The following is an 18577-nucleotide window of genomic DNA, read 5'->3' on the forward strand; positions in this document are numbered from 1 at the left end:
TTGGCACCAGTTTTTTATAAGTTTCGCATCAAAATCCCAAAAAAAGATTTGGGTAATCCTATATTGACAAAATTCCAATTTCTGCAGCTTTTAAAGAGGCTGTCTCATTTATCTTTACCAGAAAGACTTTAAAAAATTACCACATTCAAATAAAAAGGAATTATTTTGTCTTACTAATTTAATAATTTAGGTTGCATTTTTAGCAATTTGACATGCGAGGAAAATAATCTCCGTATCAACTCCCTTTCATATTCTATATAATTCATAAAGGCAGATTATCATTCTTGGGGAATTATGTTATATTTATTACCTCCCTTTAATTATGTTTAATACAATATTCAAGTCAAAAACTGCATATTCTATAACTCTATAACATATTGCAATGTAGTCTGATTAGATTTAATTTCTTGTTTTATAGGAGACATTGAACCACTTTATTAATTCCTCAAGATGAAACTTATTTTTCAATTTGATATCAATATAAATACGGAGAATGGATTTACATCCAAAAAACAAAAAGTAATTCTAAAATTAATTATAATGATTGAAACTATAAAATATACCCTGATTTATTTTATTACTTATATCTTGTATTAAAACATTTATAAAGCACGAAACTTTGGGATAGATAGCGCTAATTTGGGTTCATTAATCTTCATTACTGAGACAAACAAGCTCTTCAACAATGGAAAACAAAAAAAGTTTCTCCATAGAAAATTGCGCCACTTTTATCATAGAAAAATATTATTATAGCAGAACATATAGCCAAAAAAATCTGTTTCTTGGAACCAGTCAAAACATGAATCTAAGTAATTAGACAGAATAGATCATTCTTTATTGCTGTGAACTTTAAGGTAGTACAAGAGAAATTAAAACAACAGATTTGCCAATTTCCCCTCAACTAAATCATCAGTTCATCAGAAAATGGTGAGGTATCTCAGTGTAACTACTTGGGTGTGGAATTTGTTTCTGATCCAAGCTGTCACACTTGTCTATTTCAGAAATAATAAAAAGAAAAAAAACGTCTGACAAAAAATGAAGAAAAAAAGTTTCCATTCAGAAAAATGAGTTCTGTTCACAAATCTCATGTTTTTTCTGCATTGTCTAAAGATAGCAGTTAACAACCAAACTGGCTGCTGAATCTGTAATGGATTAGCCCTACTAAGAATTTGAAATATTCCATTTGAAGTTGAAAGGGTAAATCAAAATGCAAATTAAAATTATCTACCAACAGTATAATTTAGAGCCTGGTCAGACTTCATTAATATACAAGCTAGTCTTTCTTTTTTTACAGTTTAACATTTTCCCAAAATGCAAATTTGACCAATGTAAAAAATATCTTCAAATCCATGGTTTACATCTAAATATTTTGGACTGGCCTTGCAGAAACTATATGACAAGAACTTATGATTCAAGTTAAAAAAAGTAAGCTATGGGTAGTAAAGAAGTAAATGCAAAAGGTGATAGGGTACTTATTCACGTTGTTTCATAGAATTAATTTTTTCAAAAGTTATATGTTTATAATTAATAAGCATATCAAATATTTTATGAAACTTTAGCATATATTTATTTCATAAAATTATCTACAACTCCTTAAAATATCATATTAAATGATTTATCATAATGATCTTAAAAACATAGAATAATTCTTGAAATTTTCTTTTTCTGCTGTTACAGTAGTTAATTGTTGTTTTTTTTTTAAATAAACATTGTTTACTTACATTGGTAATTAGTCTTGATTGTTTAATTTTCAGAATCCAAAATTTTCACACTTTCTGATTTTAAAATATGCCAAAATAAAATTCATTACTAAAAGTCCCCTGCTACTTTTAAAATCCAAGCATCTATCACAGCTCAATCTGTTACAAGCTTCTCTTTTACTCAGATTTTGCAGCAGACGGCGCAAAAAACAACAATCAGACTGTGTCTATGAATTTTATCTATCATCCAAGTACCCCAAAGCTAAAAAAATCCAGTGAAGGTATTTAAGTTACAATAATTTTTATTAGGTTAAACTTTTATTCTTTTATAACACATTGATCTATAGTAAAAAAAAAAAAGTAGCCTATTTACACAAAAAAAAATATAAAAAAATATACGGAACGATTCTTGAAAAAAAAAATTTGCAGAAAAGAAAACACAATAATGTAAACCAGTCACGATACATAAGCTATGCTGAATATTTTAAGAAAATGATAATTTATCTCTTGGAAGCATGGATGAAATGTATACTGTTTCACTTAAATGATTCCTAAATGATAAAATGAGCGCCTACTAAAACATGCTACTTCAATGAATCATTTATTCATGAATCTATTCAAACTAAAACAATTAGTCCTATTTAAAAGAAAAAGGCTTGATATTGTACACCTAGCACTTACATTTTTTTTCTCAAAAAAATTCTTAACATTTATTGACTAAATTAAATGACCAATAATCTGATCAATTGATCTTATATAAATATAACCTTGATATATAACAAGTTATATATATATAACCATGCATATATAACCTTAACAAAACCTTAGATTCCATGAAATAACCTTTGAAATTTGATATAAACTCAACATTTGGTATTTAAAAATCCTGTGAAAATTTGCATTTATGTTTATAAGATTTTAAATATAGATAATTTGTAGATAAAACTGCGGTTACAAGTTCAATCCTTCTATTGTATGTCCCTAAGGCAGCCTCCTTGGAGTGTACAATTCCTGTGGTTTTCAAATTTTACCACATTTTCACTGCTTACATTATCAGGCATCCAGTCAGTACATATTGCACTTTGTTATATAACAAATGGTATATACATCATATGGCAGGTTACATTAGATCAATCAGATGATGAAAATCATGAAAATATCATAAAAAAAGAAAATTATGTGCGCCTCTGAGGTTTGTGACCACCGACTGTAATCGTTGAAGCGTAAAACCATGAAATACTAATGATAATTATTCACTTTTTCGAGCAGATGATTTTCAGCACCAGATTATCGGAGTCTGAAATACCAGACTGACGCTCCAAAATACCTAACAAAACAACAATCAGGTAAAATATTCAACAAGGTAAAAAGATAATAACTCATTCCCAAGACGTGCGCAGGATTCCATAATGTTACTCAACTTGCACTCGTAAAATATAATAGCCATATGTTAGCTCTCTTACTATCGCAAACAGTTGCAGAATACTTTCATTAAGTCACAAGAACGTTGCTTGTTTAGATTTCAGAAGACACCTAAATGATCACATTTTTTTTTGTCAATGTAAATACCAATAAAAAATACAAAAAAAAACAAAACAAAAAAAAAAACAACACGTCTATCATCATCTTAATCTACAATTCCTCACTTTTCAAAAAAAAAAAAAAGAAAGAAAAGTTTCATCCACCCAATTTACGTTTTGTATTGAGCATGATGTCAGTCTTACCAGAGCGATGTAGGTAACCTGTCATGTACATATGTCTCTGGTCTTACATAGAACTTTCAATTTTTTGCTAACTACCTAAGTAATACATTCCTGCATAATAAATTTACACAATCATCAAGATTTAAAGCCAGTGTGGTCCGATCTGACCTAATTCACCTAAATTACCGATGGCAACGACCTCATTAACATTTATAACATAACAAATAAATTAGCATTTTAGTGAAATTGTATCTTACTCCCATTAATTGAATCCACCTTACTATTATAGCACTGATTTACCATCAACATATCCAATATAAACAAGCAATTATATAGGTAATCCACCTTACTGAAATGTTTCTTTTTAATTGGTCTAAATGATGTCATAGTTGTTTATGTTTAAGCAAAAACTTCTCGGACAAAAAGGTTAATTATTTCAAATTCAATTGTGAAAGAAAGTTTGTAACTTATTTGAACATAAACAAGTGACTCTGGTCAGTTTACTTCTTGGAACTGATCAGTAACAGTGTCATATAATGTAACACGGTCATGACCCAAGTAGGGCTCAAACCAAGGATTCATGGATTAAGAGGCAGTCAATTTAACCACTTACACCCATCTCTGTCCATATCTAGACTCACAAAATGTTCATAAAATTAAATATTCATACAAATTAAATTTGTGATTTATGGGAGATACTATACAACAGCTTTAAACTGTGTATTGTCAGAACTGAAGCTCTTTTTTATCAGTATAATTTGGGTGTATTCTTCTTTTTATAAACTACAAAGATTTTCTAAATCATTTACCCCTAGCTGTGAGCAACAAATTTCAAATTCTTAAAAAAATCATGATTTTTGAGTCACCGCTATTAATGAGATTTTAATTCTACCTATTTTCTTGATCAAAGGGGAAATGTATCAAACATATGGTTACAGGCCAATTTAAGCAGCTGATTAAAGCATTGCCGTGATACATAATCATTTGTGTAATCAAAATTTTAATGTATATATCTCGAAAACTTATTTTTTATGTTCCTTTTATTCATGAATGGCAACACCAACATCGTCAAAAAGGTAAAGAGTTTTTATTTAAACACTAATCTAAGTATCATGCTTCCTGTTGAAATCTTTCTTTCTAATTTTCTTTGAAAACATTTGGTCAAAGGCTTATTAAATGACAACATATGATTATTAATTACAACTTGTGTTTCAAATTCTATTTTTTTATATTTTGTTTCTTACATGTCATTTTATAATGACATAATTATAGCATGTGGAAGGAGGCTGTTCATTTTGATATCAAAGAAAATATCTATAAAATAAAGTTCTTAAATAGTCTGGTAGCCTTTTTCAAAACTCACGTTGCAAGCTTGCATTATGTTGACAAGTTTAAACATCAGACTTTACCTCTTGTGATGTCTCCAAATTCATTAATTTTATAAAGTAAAATATCTTTGTGTTAATTAAATGGTCCTTTGGGTCAATTATGTAATGTATTAGCACTGACTGCACTTTCACCGAATTTCAACTGTTAAAGGTTTTAATGGGAGCACATTACATTATTTTTTGCCTGAAAACTTTCTGGAATAAATTATTCTTTAATTTACAGGCATTCCTCTTCCAGATTCTATCTCAATTGAGAATATTAACATTTTTCCACAGAATAATGACAATTTTAATATAAGATGAATTTTGGGATAAAATTCCTTTTTGAAAAAGCAGCATGGAACCAGTCAAAATTACTATTGTAATAATCATTAATAATGTTAACATTGATATTTATGTGACCAGTTTAGGGGAAAGACGCCACTTGGCTACACAAAGCTATTTATTATTATTATTTATCATTGTGCAATTTCTAGATGAGAACAGGAAAACCTATGAAATCTGCCATTAAGAATTATTTAAGATATTTCCTTTGTTAAATTCAAACCAATTTTAATAATAATGTTCATACATTTTACTGAAATGAGAGCTATTTGTACATTATTAATATTATTGACATTATTAACAAAGGGGCATAACTCTGTAAAAAGGTTACTTAAGTTATGGGATCTGTGCCAATCCTGTTCGAACAAGTCTTAGAATATGTTCAACCCATTCCCTTCAATAGTTTTGGAGATTCCAACTTGCATGCAGAAACTTAACCAAAGTGAGACCAAGTGGCAATGGCATTGACACAGACGCATAAGTTGAGTACTTCAAACAGTCCAGCTAAAATTTTTCTTTCCTCTCATATTTCATTTTCATATTTCTACACAATTTTTGATACAATTATTTGATCTGAATGCAATGAAATTACACCGACTTTCCATCAGACAATCTGATCAACAAGCCTATAAATCTGTCCTAATTAAGTTGTCAATTGCTGACAATTACAATCTAGTATCATCTGACAATATAATCTTATAATAAACTGACAATATATGCCAATTATTTAAACAACTGTAACAACATTAGACAAAATCTAAAATTATTAAATTTTATTATCCCCTCAGAAGTCTCAGTGATCAATTTATTACTGTTAACCTGCATGAACCGAAAGTGGTTAACCCTTGCAGTGATCAACTTAACAGTTAACCTGCTGGAACCAAAAGTGGTTAACCCTTGCAGTGATCAAATATAACAGTTAACCTGCTGGAACCAAAAGTGGTTAACCCTTGCAGTGATCAATTTAACAGTTAACCTGCTGGAACCAAAAGTGGTTAACCCTTGCAGTGATCAATTTAACAGTTAACCTGCTGGAACCAAAAGTGGTTAACCCTTGCAGTGATCAATTTAACTGTTAACCTGCTGGAACCGAAAGTGGTTAACCCTTGCAGTGATCAATTTAACAGTTAACCTGCTGGAACCAAAAGTGGTTAACCCTTGCAGTGATCAATTTAACAGTTAACCTGCTGGAACCAAAAGTGGTTAACCCTTGCAGTGATCAAATGTAACAGTTAACCTGCTGGAACCAAAAGTGGTTAACCCTTGCAGTGATCAAGTTAACAGTTAACCTGCTGGAACCAAAAGTGGTTAACCCTTGCAGTGATCAATTTAACAGTTAACCTGCTGGAACCAAAAGTGGTTAACCCTTGCAGTGATCAATTTAACTGTTAACCTGCTGGAACCGAAAGTGGTTAACCCTTGCAGTGATCAATTTAACAGTTATATTACACTCTAGATTTTAGGGTAATTTTATTTACCATTACAACTAGTGTAATATCTATATATTTTATTTTGGTAATTTGAATATTACTATTTTTCTTAAATTCTTTTGCGTTAAATATTTTTCAGTTTTATAATTTCCATTTCATCAATTGTAAAAATATTTGGTACTTAATTTTTCAAACTTGCCAAATTTACTTTACTATAAAAACTTAGTAAAAGAAGCCATCAAGTTAGCTTGGGTTATTATTGTCTAAAAATGTATGTGCTGGCTTAAATTCTATAAGTGTTAAAACAGCCAAATCCTTAACAATGTAGTTTTATCAGCTCTTACCAGAATGACATATCTTAGTAAGCAGTGTCAATCCCTTAAGCAAAATACCAGACCCTTAATTGATTATAACACAAAGATAGGCATGAAACCCTAGTTCCTGTGTTTGCACTGCAATAATCCTTCCTGGGAAAAGAAAGCTGATTTTTATACCAAAAGACAGATCTGAAGTCATTCTTACTTTGGACTTCAGACATTAAACGTGAACAACTGTTTAAAACTGTCTTTTTCATCTTTTCCAGGTATGTGATATTTTTGTATTTTCTAATGTACAATTTAGAATAATTAAACTAAATACTTAATTTTCTAAATATTTGTACTTTGCTTATAAAATCATTATGTAGTTTTTATCATCTGAATTTTTGCAACTGTGTTATATTTTAATTTCTACTTTTGAAATTATTATGTTGTATTAGTATGCATTCTCAAATGTTTTCATATTTAATGAAAATGGCAAAGGATCATAAATGAAACCATCGCTTACCATAATATTGAACTATTTAATAATTACATGAATTTCTGGCAGTTTGTAAATTCTGTCTTTATTACCTTTTATCTATGAAAAGAGATTTAATAACAAAAGTTAAAAAACTTTGTGTAAATATGTTTTCTTGTTAAATATGTTAAGTTGATTTTTCTATAATTGAAGATTTAAATATTAAGTGAATTATTACAACAATATTGTAAAGATCACTGTTTCATTTTTTTACAACGTAACAAAAGGACAATAACATTAATAAACACTTGTATATAAGTTTGCAATTTGCAATTTATACTAGTATATAAAGTTGTTTAGTTTAAGTAATGACATTGTACCTTTCACTAGCTAATGCGAGTTATTATATTTTATTAAATGAAAACTTATTATTTTCCCCATTATAATTAAATATACATTTATTGCAGTCTGCAAATATAAGTACATATGTTGTGATATGTTTTTATTATGTTAAAAACTATTATGTATTTCAAATTGTATTTTATATTTGTAACTGTATATGAAATTCTTACTTTGGACTTCAGACATTAAACGTGAACAACTGTTTAAAACTGTCTTTTTCATCTTTTCCAGAACGCTAGCCTAAAGGCCTCGCATCTTAAACCCTAAATTAAACCTATTGTCAAACCCGTCTCTGGAGCTAAGTCACCCCGTAAAACCCGAGCGTAAAAACTGGTGGAGTACACAGAGGTTAGAACTCGAGTTAAATGTCAAACCCGATAAATTGTTATTATCTTCGCTCAAGGGATTTGCCAACCGAGGATAGTGCATCAGAGCCAGAGGCTGATCCAGTATCAGAAGACTCGTTAGGGCTCAGCGACCTCGAGGTAGATCTGATAACCACGGAGGAAGTGATTATGGCTATGCCACAAATATCTATTTCACCATTCCACGGCAATCCAGGAGAAAGGGCTGACGAATGGCTGGTATGGTTCAACAATTTTGCTGATGTACATGGTCACAATGCAGACAAACGATGTAAGATGTTACCATTTTATTTAAGGGACCATGCAGTTGCTTGGTTTAGCTCATTACCAGCAGATACCAAAGGCAATTACGAATCGCTAACAGCCGCCTTAAAAGACAGGTTCAATGGCAGTGATGGGCTGGACACAAATATGGCGTTGTTATCTTTGCAGCAGCAACATGGGGAAAGTTGTGCCCATTATTTTACAAGGATTTTAAAAGTAACCAATGGACAGAGCTATTCCGAAGATCTTCTGTGCAGTGTTGCTATTAAAGGACTTAGTGGGCAAGTTAAGGCTATTGTTATGCCACAGAATGTAAAAACTCTTGAGGAGCTACGTAAGGCAGCCACCTTGGCAGAAAGAACCATCGCAGCTACCTCAGGGTCAATCAATGCAGCCTCCAACTTCCCAAATATAGTCGGTCAACAATTAGAGAAGATTAGTCAACGTCTAGAGGCAATAGAGCTACGGGGTCAAGAGAGTGAGATGCCCAAGCCAACATGGAGCCGAACCAGAGGTCTTAGAGACAGGCAGCGTCAAAATGATGACAAGATAGGATGTAGAAGATGTGAAGGTAAGTTTTCTCATTCTTTGCAAGATTGTCCTGCATTCGGTAAAATATGCTTATTTTGTAATGGAAGGAATCATTTTTCCGAAACTTGCTATAAGCGTAAGAATGAAGATAAACTTAAAAATCAACAATAGGGACTCGCGTCCGTTCGTAAATGCAATGCTTTTGCGAATGGACACCATATAGGCAAGAAGTCATGTCAAGGCTTAAATCAAAATAATAGTGCTAAATTATCAAAAAAAGAAGAAACTCAAAATAATTCCAAAACAAGTGCTAAAAGTCAGAATAGTGGTCAAAGGTCAGAATCAAAAAGGTTAAATTTAAAACAAAAAGATGAGGAAGTTATTGTTGCTACCTCTTTGGACCGAAATACTGTCTTGGTCGAAATTAGCAATAAGAAAATTAGAGCTTTGGTAGATTCGGGAGCTAGCGTGAGCTGTATTGAAAAATCACAGATAGAAAAATTTGGTAAAAGTGATGACTTTGTTATCAAACCATCAAGACTCTCACGTATTATTGGGGTTGGGGGTGAACACCATTATGTATGTGGTGAAATCACCCTGCCATTAAGATTTTCTGGCTGTGAATTTAAACAAAATTTCATTGTACTAGAGCAGTTGCACCATCCTGTCATTATAGGCTTAGATTTTATGAAGGATTACAGGGTGAAAATTGATTTTCACAAACAATTAATGACAATAATGGATGAAACTATTTGCGTAGCTTTGGTTCGTGACAGTAAATTTGGCTACGTTAGAAGTCTTAAACCTGTATCTGTACCACCTGAAACTGAAATTAGCATTCCAGTAAGGGTTTCAAAGGAATTTAAAAATAATACAGTGCTATTAGAGCCTTCAGCAAATTTAGGGTCCACAAAACTTGTAGGTGCTAGGTGTCTTGTGACTACTAAGGATAGCAAAACCATAATGAGAGTGCTAAATCCCACTAAAGTAGATATTAAGTTAAACACTAATAGAGTACTTGCAAATGTTTGTATTGTTGATGAGAATGAGATTCATACATTTAAAGAGTCTGATGAAGAATCAGTTTCAAATGTTAATATCAAAGCTGACTCAACTCTGAAAAATCAAATGTCTGATCTGGATTTTGATGTTAGTAATGATAATTTAACACCTGCTGAACAAAAGCAGCTTTTAAACTTTTTACACCAAAATCATGATGTATTTTCTACTTCTATGAGCACTATTGGGCATACAAATTTATATTCCCATAAGATAGAAACTATACCTGGAGCAAAACCAGTTAGGTCACCATTTTACCGCCAAGATCCAATTAAAAAGAAAGTAACTGAAGATTTAGTAAATGAACTGTCTGAAAATGGGTTAGTGAAAAGATCAACAAGTTGTTGGCACTCACCGGTGGTCTTGGTTAAGAAGAAGGATAATACATGGCGCTTTGCCGTGGATTATAGAAAACTAAATCAAATCACTGAACCAATCTTTCAACCTCTCCCTAGGCTAGAAGATGTTTTTGATGCTTTAGGTGAAAGTAAAGCTAAGGTATTTTCAACACTTGATTTAAACTCGGCATTTTATCAAATTGAGCTTGACCCTGAAACCCGTCATAAGGCAGCATTTGTTACGCATGAGGGGGTTTTCGAGTTCCAAAGGATGCCATTCGGCCTCCGAAATGCCGCCATGAGTTTTCAGTTGTTAATGTCATTAGTATTAAAGGGCTTAAATTGGAAACACGTCCTTTGTTATATTGATGACATCTTGATTTTCAGTCCAGATTTTAAAACCCACCTTAAACATCTTGATGAAGTCTTTCAAAGGTTAAGGGAGGCTAAACTTACTTTAAAACCATCAAAATGTAAATTTGGGGTTGAAAAGGTTATGTTTCTAGGTCACATTCTTTCTGAAAATGGTATTAGTGTGGATCCCGAAAAGACCGAGAAAATACAAAATTTTCCAGTACCTAATACACAAAAAGAGCTTAGGGGTTTTCTAGGACTATGTAACTACTATCGTAGATTTGTTTTGAATTATTCAAAAATTTGCATTCCTTTACACAAATTGTTGAAAAAAGAAGTCAAGCGAAAGTTTTCACATGGGGACTGGACTGATGAATGTCAAGCAGCTTTCGAAAAACTTAAAATTGCCCTTACCAGTCCACCTATTTTAAGATTTCCTGACATGAACAAAGATTTCATTTTAACAACTGATGCAAGTGGTCATGCGTTAGGTTATATTCTAGGACAACTTGATGAAAATGGTCATGAATATGTGGTTTCTTATGGAGGTAGAGCTATTCGTCCGGATGAGAAAAATTGGCCCATTACAGAACTTGAATGTCTTGCCATAAAATGCGGTATTGAAACATTTAAACATTATTTAACTCACCGACCATTTACCGTATATACTGATCATAAAGCCCTAGAATGGTTAAAGAAACAAAAAGATACTACTGGCAGAATTGGTAGATGGGTCACAAAATTGCAAACATTTGATTTTGAAATTAAATATAAAAAGGGTACAAAGAACCAAAATGCTGATGCTTTATCAAGGATACAGTACGAAAAGCTTTCTTCCAGCAGTCATGATGTTAAGCCAAAAACATTGTCAGGGAGTTCTCATGGCGCTGTAGAAAAATCTAGTCCCATGAGTAACACTCCGGCTTTGGGGCATAAAACATCAGAGACTGTATCAATATGTGTTGCCTCTAATTCTGACAGTGTTGTGAAAAATACTAATACTGCAGAAAAGGAGTCTTACATTAAGAACAAGGAAACAAATGGAACTATTGATGATGCTGAATCTGACAAAGTGGCAGAGGATGAACATTCTTTCCAATCAAGGCCATTTAATATTACAAATTCTGATAATGTTAGGTTTCAGGAGTCAAACGAAGCTCGGGGATCTTTGGTACTCAGTGAAGTAACATTTGAGTATCAAGACCCACCGACAGTTTGTGTTACAGATAATCCTGAAACTAAAACCATGTTAGAGTTACAGCAGGAGTGTCCCGACTTTAAAGATATTTTGGCTTTCCTTGATAAAAATGTTCTACCAAATGACCCAGATAAGCATGATGTCATCACTGTAGTTGCAAACAACCAATATGCAGTGATGGATGGGTTACTATATCACATTCATACAGCAAGAACTAAATCAGGTAAAAATAAACAGGAAATTGACCCAAATAAAATGATTTTACAATTGGCTCTTCCCAAGGTTAAAAGAAAAGAAGTTCTTGAAGCTTATCATGACTCTATGGCTGGTGGAGGCCATTTCGCATTAAAGAAAACTTATGAGGCAATTAAGCAAAAATACTTTTGGCCTAAAATGCTCCAAGACATATCAGAATATATAAAAACATGCGATATTTGCCAAAGATCAAAAGTTCCCCGAAATAGAAAAGATCCCCCTCTAAATCCTTTGCCAATAGAAAAACGCTTCTCAAGAGTCCATATAGATATCCTTGGGCCATTGCCTAAAACTAAGGAAGGTTACCAATATGTCCTTTTAATTGTGGACTCATTTACAAAATGGACTGAAGCTCATCCATTAAGGACCCAAGAAGCAAAGGAAACTGCCCATGTCTTATATCATGAAGTATTTACGAGATATGGAGCCCCACGAACAATTGTCTCTGATCGCGGGAAAAACTTTATGTCTAAACTGGTTCAAGCACTTTGTGAGATGTTCGAAGTAAAACAACATCACACATCCAGCTATCACCCCCAGACTAATGCCGCGGTTGAAAGGGCAAATAGCACACTAGCTCAAACATTAAGAGCTTATATATCAAAGGACCAAACAAATTGGCCTTCCCTTCTGTCTAGTGTTATGATGGCTTTTAGGGCAACCCCATGTACTGAGACCCATGGCTATAGTCCTTATGAGTTACTATTTGGGGAAGTAATGCATCTACCAATAGATACTTCACTTCTACCTAAACCATCATTAGCACAAGATGCTAAGCAATTTCTCGCAAGCCTTATTGAAAAATTAAAAATTTGTCAAGAAATAGCAGCGAAAAACATGCAAACAGCACAAACAAAGGCAAAATCTCGCCATGATTTAAAAGCAAAAGTGCCAGAATTTAAAGTAGGGGACTCTGTTTTATTAAAACAAGAAAAAGTACCTAAAGGACTTACCCCAAAACTTTATGCTAAATGGAAAGGCCCTTACCAAATTACTGATTTAGGTCCAAACTTTACTTACACCCTTAAAAACATTGAATTAAATAAAGTTATTAAGGGAAATGTTAATGCAAGTAGACTTAAACTTTATCATGTAAGGCAGCAAAGCTCTAATGATAACCAACAAAGTCAACAGGTAGACTTGTCACAGCAAACACCTGTGCAGCAGCAAAATCCTGAACAAAATGTTAACCCTCAGATGGAAAATCCCCAAAATGAGGATGAAGACACTATTAAACATGATGCGATGTCAGATGATATACGTATTATTCATGCATGTAGAAAAGGTGCAAAACAATGGTATAGGGTACTATGGCCCGATGACACCAAGAAGTGGATACATGAACCATTTGTTAATCGCCGAAAAATATATGAATATCTGAAAACATACACCAAACAAGGGCGTAAAAGAAAGAAAAACTTGAAATGTTTCACTCGTTCTGATGATTAAGGTTGATACATTGTTCTAGGGCAAGTTGTAGTTGTCACGAATCCAAATTGGCCAATGCTTTCTTTCACTTCTTTTAATCTATCTATATATAGAATCCTTGTAGTGAATCCTACAACATATCTCCATGTTGTCACATAGTGCTATTCCTCTTTCCTGATTCACTACCAGCATTTTATCGAACTTCTACTTACTTTCAGGATTCGTTGATGGCAAAACTCTCCTTGGCATAATTTTTCTTGTTAATCTGATGGGGTCGTGTGGAGGATCAGAGATGTTACAAAGATTGAACTATGGTGTTGTTTTCAAACAATCTGATAAAGTGATCATTGCCCAAGATTTCTGGTTTCATACTTTTGAATTGGATATACCAAACCCAATAATGGTGCCTATGTTAGCAACCTGTACTAAAACTAACATTACTTGTGCAATGCTCACGCATATTATTACACAGTTAAACACAATACGCGCAGAAACTAATAGCCGTTTCAATGCAACCATACAATTGATTGAAGAGCTAGTGCCTGAAACTAAGGTTCATAAGTCAAGAAGTCGTAGGAGTCTGCTTCCCTTCATAGGCAAGTTGTCAAAAGGAATCTTCGGAACAGCTACGATGGATGATGTGAACATTTTAGCTCAACATATGAATAAACTTAACAAAGTGTCAGTTGGTCTAGCTAAGACATTGGCTCAACATGAAGACCATCTTAGCTCATACATATCTACAGCTAACAAGCGTATGGATAACCTGATGAATGGAATAACTGATAATATGCTGGCAATTAAATATGTTCAGTCAGAAATACATTCAACTGCAGTCAATATTGAACATACGTTTGACTACATTATCAGTATTTTAGTAGACCAAATTGACACCTCTGCAAACCTAAATCATGAACTTGATCAGCTTAGGTTAGGTATATCAAGTTTATTAAATGGTAAACTATCACCACTATTAATTTCTGCTGAAGAAATAACTAGTATGTTACAGGATATTCAAACCATTTTGGAAGCTAAATTTAATGGATTCTACCTATCATACAAATCTGCAAGTGATGTATATTCTGATTGCAAATATATGTTTGCAAGAAATGGTTCAAAAATTTACATTACTTTGAAACTGCCTATTTCCAGTTTTCAAGAACCCCTTATATTGTACAAAATTTTGTCTGTACCCGTCCCTATTAATTCCACATCCAAGCATGCAACTCAACTGTTAGATTTACCTGATAGTATGTTAGTAACTTATAATAAACAGTATTATGCTGCAGTAACCAAATCTGATGTAATGACATGCTCAGGAAAAACAATTAAACTCTGCAGATCTAATTTTGCTTTAAGGCCAATTACTGACACATCTTGTATATTAGCACTATTTGCTAATGATAAAGCATTAGTAAAAACATTGTGCAATTTTAGATTTGTCCAAAATGTGATCAAACCAAAAATAGTAGAACTAGCCTATAATTCGATCATACTGTATAGGACACCATTTTTGTCTTTACAATGTTTAAGGGACCATAGAATGGTTGCCGGGTGTGATTTTTGTGTATTCACCGTTCCTTGTAGATGTTCGGTTTCAACTCATTATCATTTTCTACCCTCTAGACTCGGGTCATGTCATAAACATGTTGATAATGTAACAATATTGCATCCTGTAAACCTAGCACTACTTCAACATTTTTTTGATACCTCATTTGTGGACCATATTTTTGCTGATACTATTTTTAAATATCCTATGAACGTGTCTATTCCACAGTTAAAAATTTATCAACACAAAATGTCTAATGTCATTGTGGATGATTCTAAAGCTCATTTAAGCTTGTCAAAAATGGCAGAAGTAGCTAAGAAAGATGCTACTATATTTCAGTCTCTTACAGAACCTTTATTAGATAACCAAATACAGCTTCAATCTAATTGGCCTGATATAGATAGTATTCTGTTAATATGTACTATGAGTGTGACTGCTATTTTATCAGTACTTTTACTTTGGACATTCTGTAAAGTCCGTAAACTCAGTGCAGCATTAATGTTCGTACAAAATGTAAATAAATGTAAAGCTATTCCAAATAATATGCCATCATTTATATATACAACAGAATCAAGCATGTCTCAAGAAAACAAAAATTTAATGTCTATTGATTTAACCTGGGACCACATCAATTTTGTTCTGTCAAGCACTTTAATCTTGCTTATCATTTATGTATTGTGGAAACATTTCCAAGCTAAACAAACTCCAAAAATTTGTCTAGAAATTACTAATGGAACAAAATGCATTTTACTTGACATTATTTCATTGCCTATGTGTCCCACGCATTATGATATCAATGTCCCTGATGCTATCACAAATTTACAAATAATTGGACATTGGTATTCTCCAAAGTTGTCACTTGCATGGCCAAATTTTTACATGCAAAATAAACTATCAGGACAAATTATAAATGTACAGTCTGAATTATCAATTAGTATGCTACAGGCTTACACAGCAAAGTCTATCTTGAATAAACCCTTCTTCGTATACTTATATCAGTTTCACCATGGAATAATGATTCCTATTAGGCATAATGTATAAAAAGGGACAATCAAGCAGACTGAGAAAACTTATCAAAGTACTAAAATCAGTACTGTATATATCAAATATATTATTGTATTCATATTGCTATGTTTGTAATATAACTTTGTTCATTACAAATAATTGTTGACTTGTAAAACGTGTGTATATTATTGTATATATGTTTCTTTTGGTGTTGGTACTTGTTATATGTTGATAATTTTTCAAACTTTGGGGACCAAAGTCTTCAAAGCAGGAGGGAACTATTACACTCTAGATTTTAGGGTAATTTTATTTACCATTACAACTAGTGTAATATCTATATATTTTATTTTGATAATTTGAATATTACTATTTTTCTTAAATTCTTTTGCTTTAAATATTTTTCAGTTTTATAATTTCCATTTTATTAATTGTAAGAATATTTGGTACTTAATTTTTCAAACTTGCCAAATTTACTTTACTATAAAAACTTAGTAAAAGAAGCCATCAATTCAGCTTGGGTTATTATTGTCTAAAAATGTATGTGCTGGCTTAAATTCTATAAGTGTTAAAACAGCCAAATCCTTAACAATGTAGTTTTATCAGCTCTTACCAGAATGGCATATCTTAGTAAGCAGTGTCAATCCCTTAAGCAAAATACCAGACCCTTAATTGATTATAACACAAAGATAGGTATGAAACCCTAGTTCCTGTGTTTGCACTACAATAATCCTTCCTGGGAAAAGAAAGCTGATTTTTATGCCAAAAGACAGATCTGAAGTCATTCTTACTTTGGACTTCAGACATTAAACGTGAACAACTGTTTAAAACTGTCTTTTTCATCTTTTCCAGGTATGTGATATTTTTGTATTTTCTAATGTACAATTTAGAATAATTAAACTAAATATGATACTTTATTTTCTAAATATTTGTACTTTGTTTATAAAATCATTATGAAATTTTTATCATCTGAATTTTTGCAACTGTGTTATATTTTAATTTCTACTTTTGAAATTATTATGTTGTATTAGTATGCATTCTCAAATGTTTTCATATTTAATGAAAATGGCAAAGGATCATAAATGAAACCATCGCTTACCATAATTTTAAACTATCTAATAATTACATGAATTTCTGGCAGTTTGTAAATTCTGTCTTTATTACCTTTTATCTATGAAAAGAGACTTAGTAACAAAAGTTGAAAAACTTTGTGTAAATATGTTTTCTTGTTAAATATGTTAAGTTGATTTTTCTATAATTGAAGATTTTAATATTAAGTGAATAATTACAACAATATTGTAAAGATCCCTGTTTCATTTTTTTTACAATATAACAAAGGACAATAACATTAATAAACACTTGTATATAAGTTTGCAATTTGCAATTTATACTAGTATATAAAGTTGTTTAGTTTAAGTAATGACATTGTACCTTTCACTAGCTAATGCGAGTTATTATATTTTATTAAATGAAAACTTATTATTTCCCCCATTATAATTAAAATACCTTTATTGCAGTCTGCAAATATCAGTACATATGTTGTGATATGCTTTTATTATGTTAAAAACTATTATGTATTTCAAATTGTATTTTATATTTGTAACTGTATATACACATTCTTACTTTGGACTTCAGACATTAAACGTGAACAACTGTTTAAAACTGTCTTTTTCATCTTTTCCAGAACGCTAGCCTAAAGGCCTCGCATCTTAAACCCTAAATTAAACCTATTGTCAAACCCGTCTCTGGAGCTAAGTCACCCCGTAAAACCCGAGCGTAAAACATTTCCTACAAACAGTTTATCCATCCAAAATCATACTGCTGTGAAATTCTGTATGATTTGCTTTTCTGGTATAATGATTTTTTTCTGTGTTTCCATGCAATATTGTTTAAGCTGTTTTTGAGCAAATTTTCATCTGCGATGAGTCTCATCCACGAGGTTCCATGGGTTTTGCAAAATCCTTAAAAACTTTAATTGACTGAAACTAGTGAAAGACAGAAAGCTGTCCCTCTAGATAGCCTTTGCTGTTTACCATGCATGTTAAATTGAATTGAAAATGAAAATTTTATATAAAATGTGTGGGTAAATTCCATTAATTGGATTTCAGATTTTCTCCCTTTCCTAATTCATAGTGCTACATCGTAACATGTATATTTTTCCCTTCAGAGAGCCACAGGTTGTTTTGAAGAGAAAAAAATTGCTCTCAACATGGAAATCTTGTACATTTAAGGAATTTATACATTTTTTTCCTATCTGTATCACCTGTCTTTTATATATCTTACCAGAAAACATTGAGTTAAGATTGATACTGTAATGTTCATGTCAATATTCAATTAAGCAGAGATATTGATTATAAAATAATGCGATTTTAATTTCCTGTGTTCAGCAAAGAAAATTGTTTGTTAAATGTTTTTCCATGGAAATTTCAGGTGCAACCGTTTGATTGATAGGTTGTTATTGTAATTGTATATCATGATTTTTTTTTTCCGTATTGACAAACAAAATCGTT

The 18577-nt window shown here is 32.0% G+C and overlaps 1 protein-coding gene across 2 annotated transcripts; it reads left to right on the forward strand.

Moving 5' to 3' along the window:
• Positions 1–6558: 6558 nt before the first annotated feature.
• Positions 6559–17856, forward strand: LOC132733467 (uncharacterized). 2 transcript variants are annotated; one of them, XR_009626170.1, is made up of 4 exons: positions 6559–7128; positions 7956–8924; positions 13735–16919; positions 17752–17856. XR_009626170.1 is itself a non-coding variant. In XM_060720116.1 (3 exons), the coding sequence occupies exons 2-3, from the start codon at positions 8090–8092 to the stop codon at positions 16104–16106; spliced, it is 3207 nt and encodes a 1068-aa protein (XP_060576099.1). In that variant the 5' UTR covers positions 6559–7128; positions 7956–8089; the 3' UTR covers positions 16107–17856. The 2 variants fall into 2 exon arrangements, 1 of the variants encoding a protein (XP_060576099.1); XM_060720116.1 differs by having other exon boundaries at positions 13735–17856.
• The last annotated feature ends 721 nt before the right edge of the window (positions 17857–18577 follow it).

The sequence above is a fragment of the Ruditapes philippinarum genome, unplaced genomic scaffold, assembly GCF_026571515.1.
Source record: "Ruditapes philippinarum isolate M1 unplaced genomic scaffold, ASM2657151v2 ctg842_1_1_1_1, whole genome shotgun sequence".
NCBI lineage: Eukaryota > Metazoa > Mollusca > Bivalvia > Venerida > Veneridae > Ruditapes > Ruditapes philippinarum.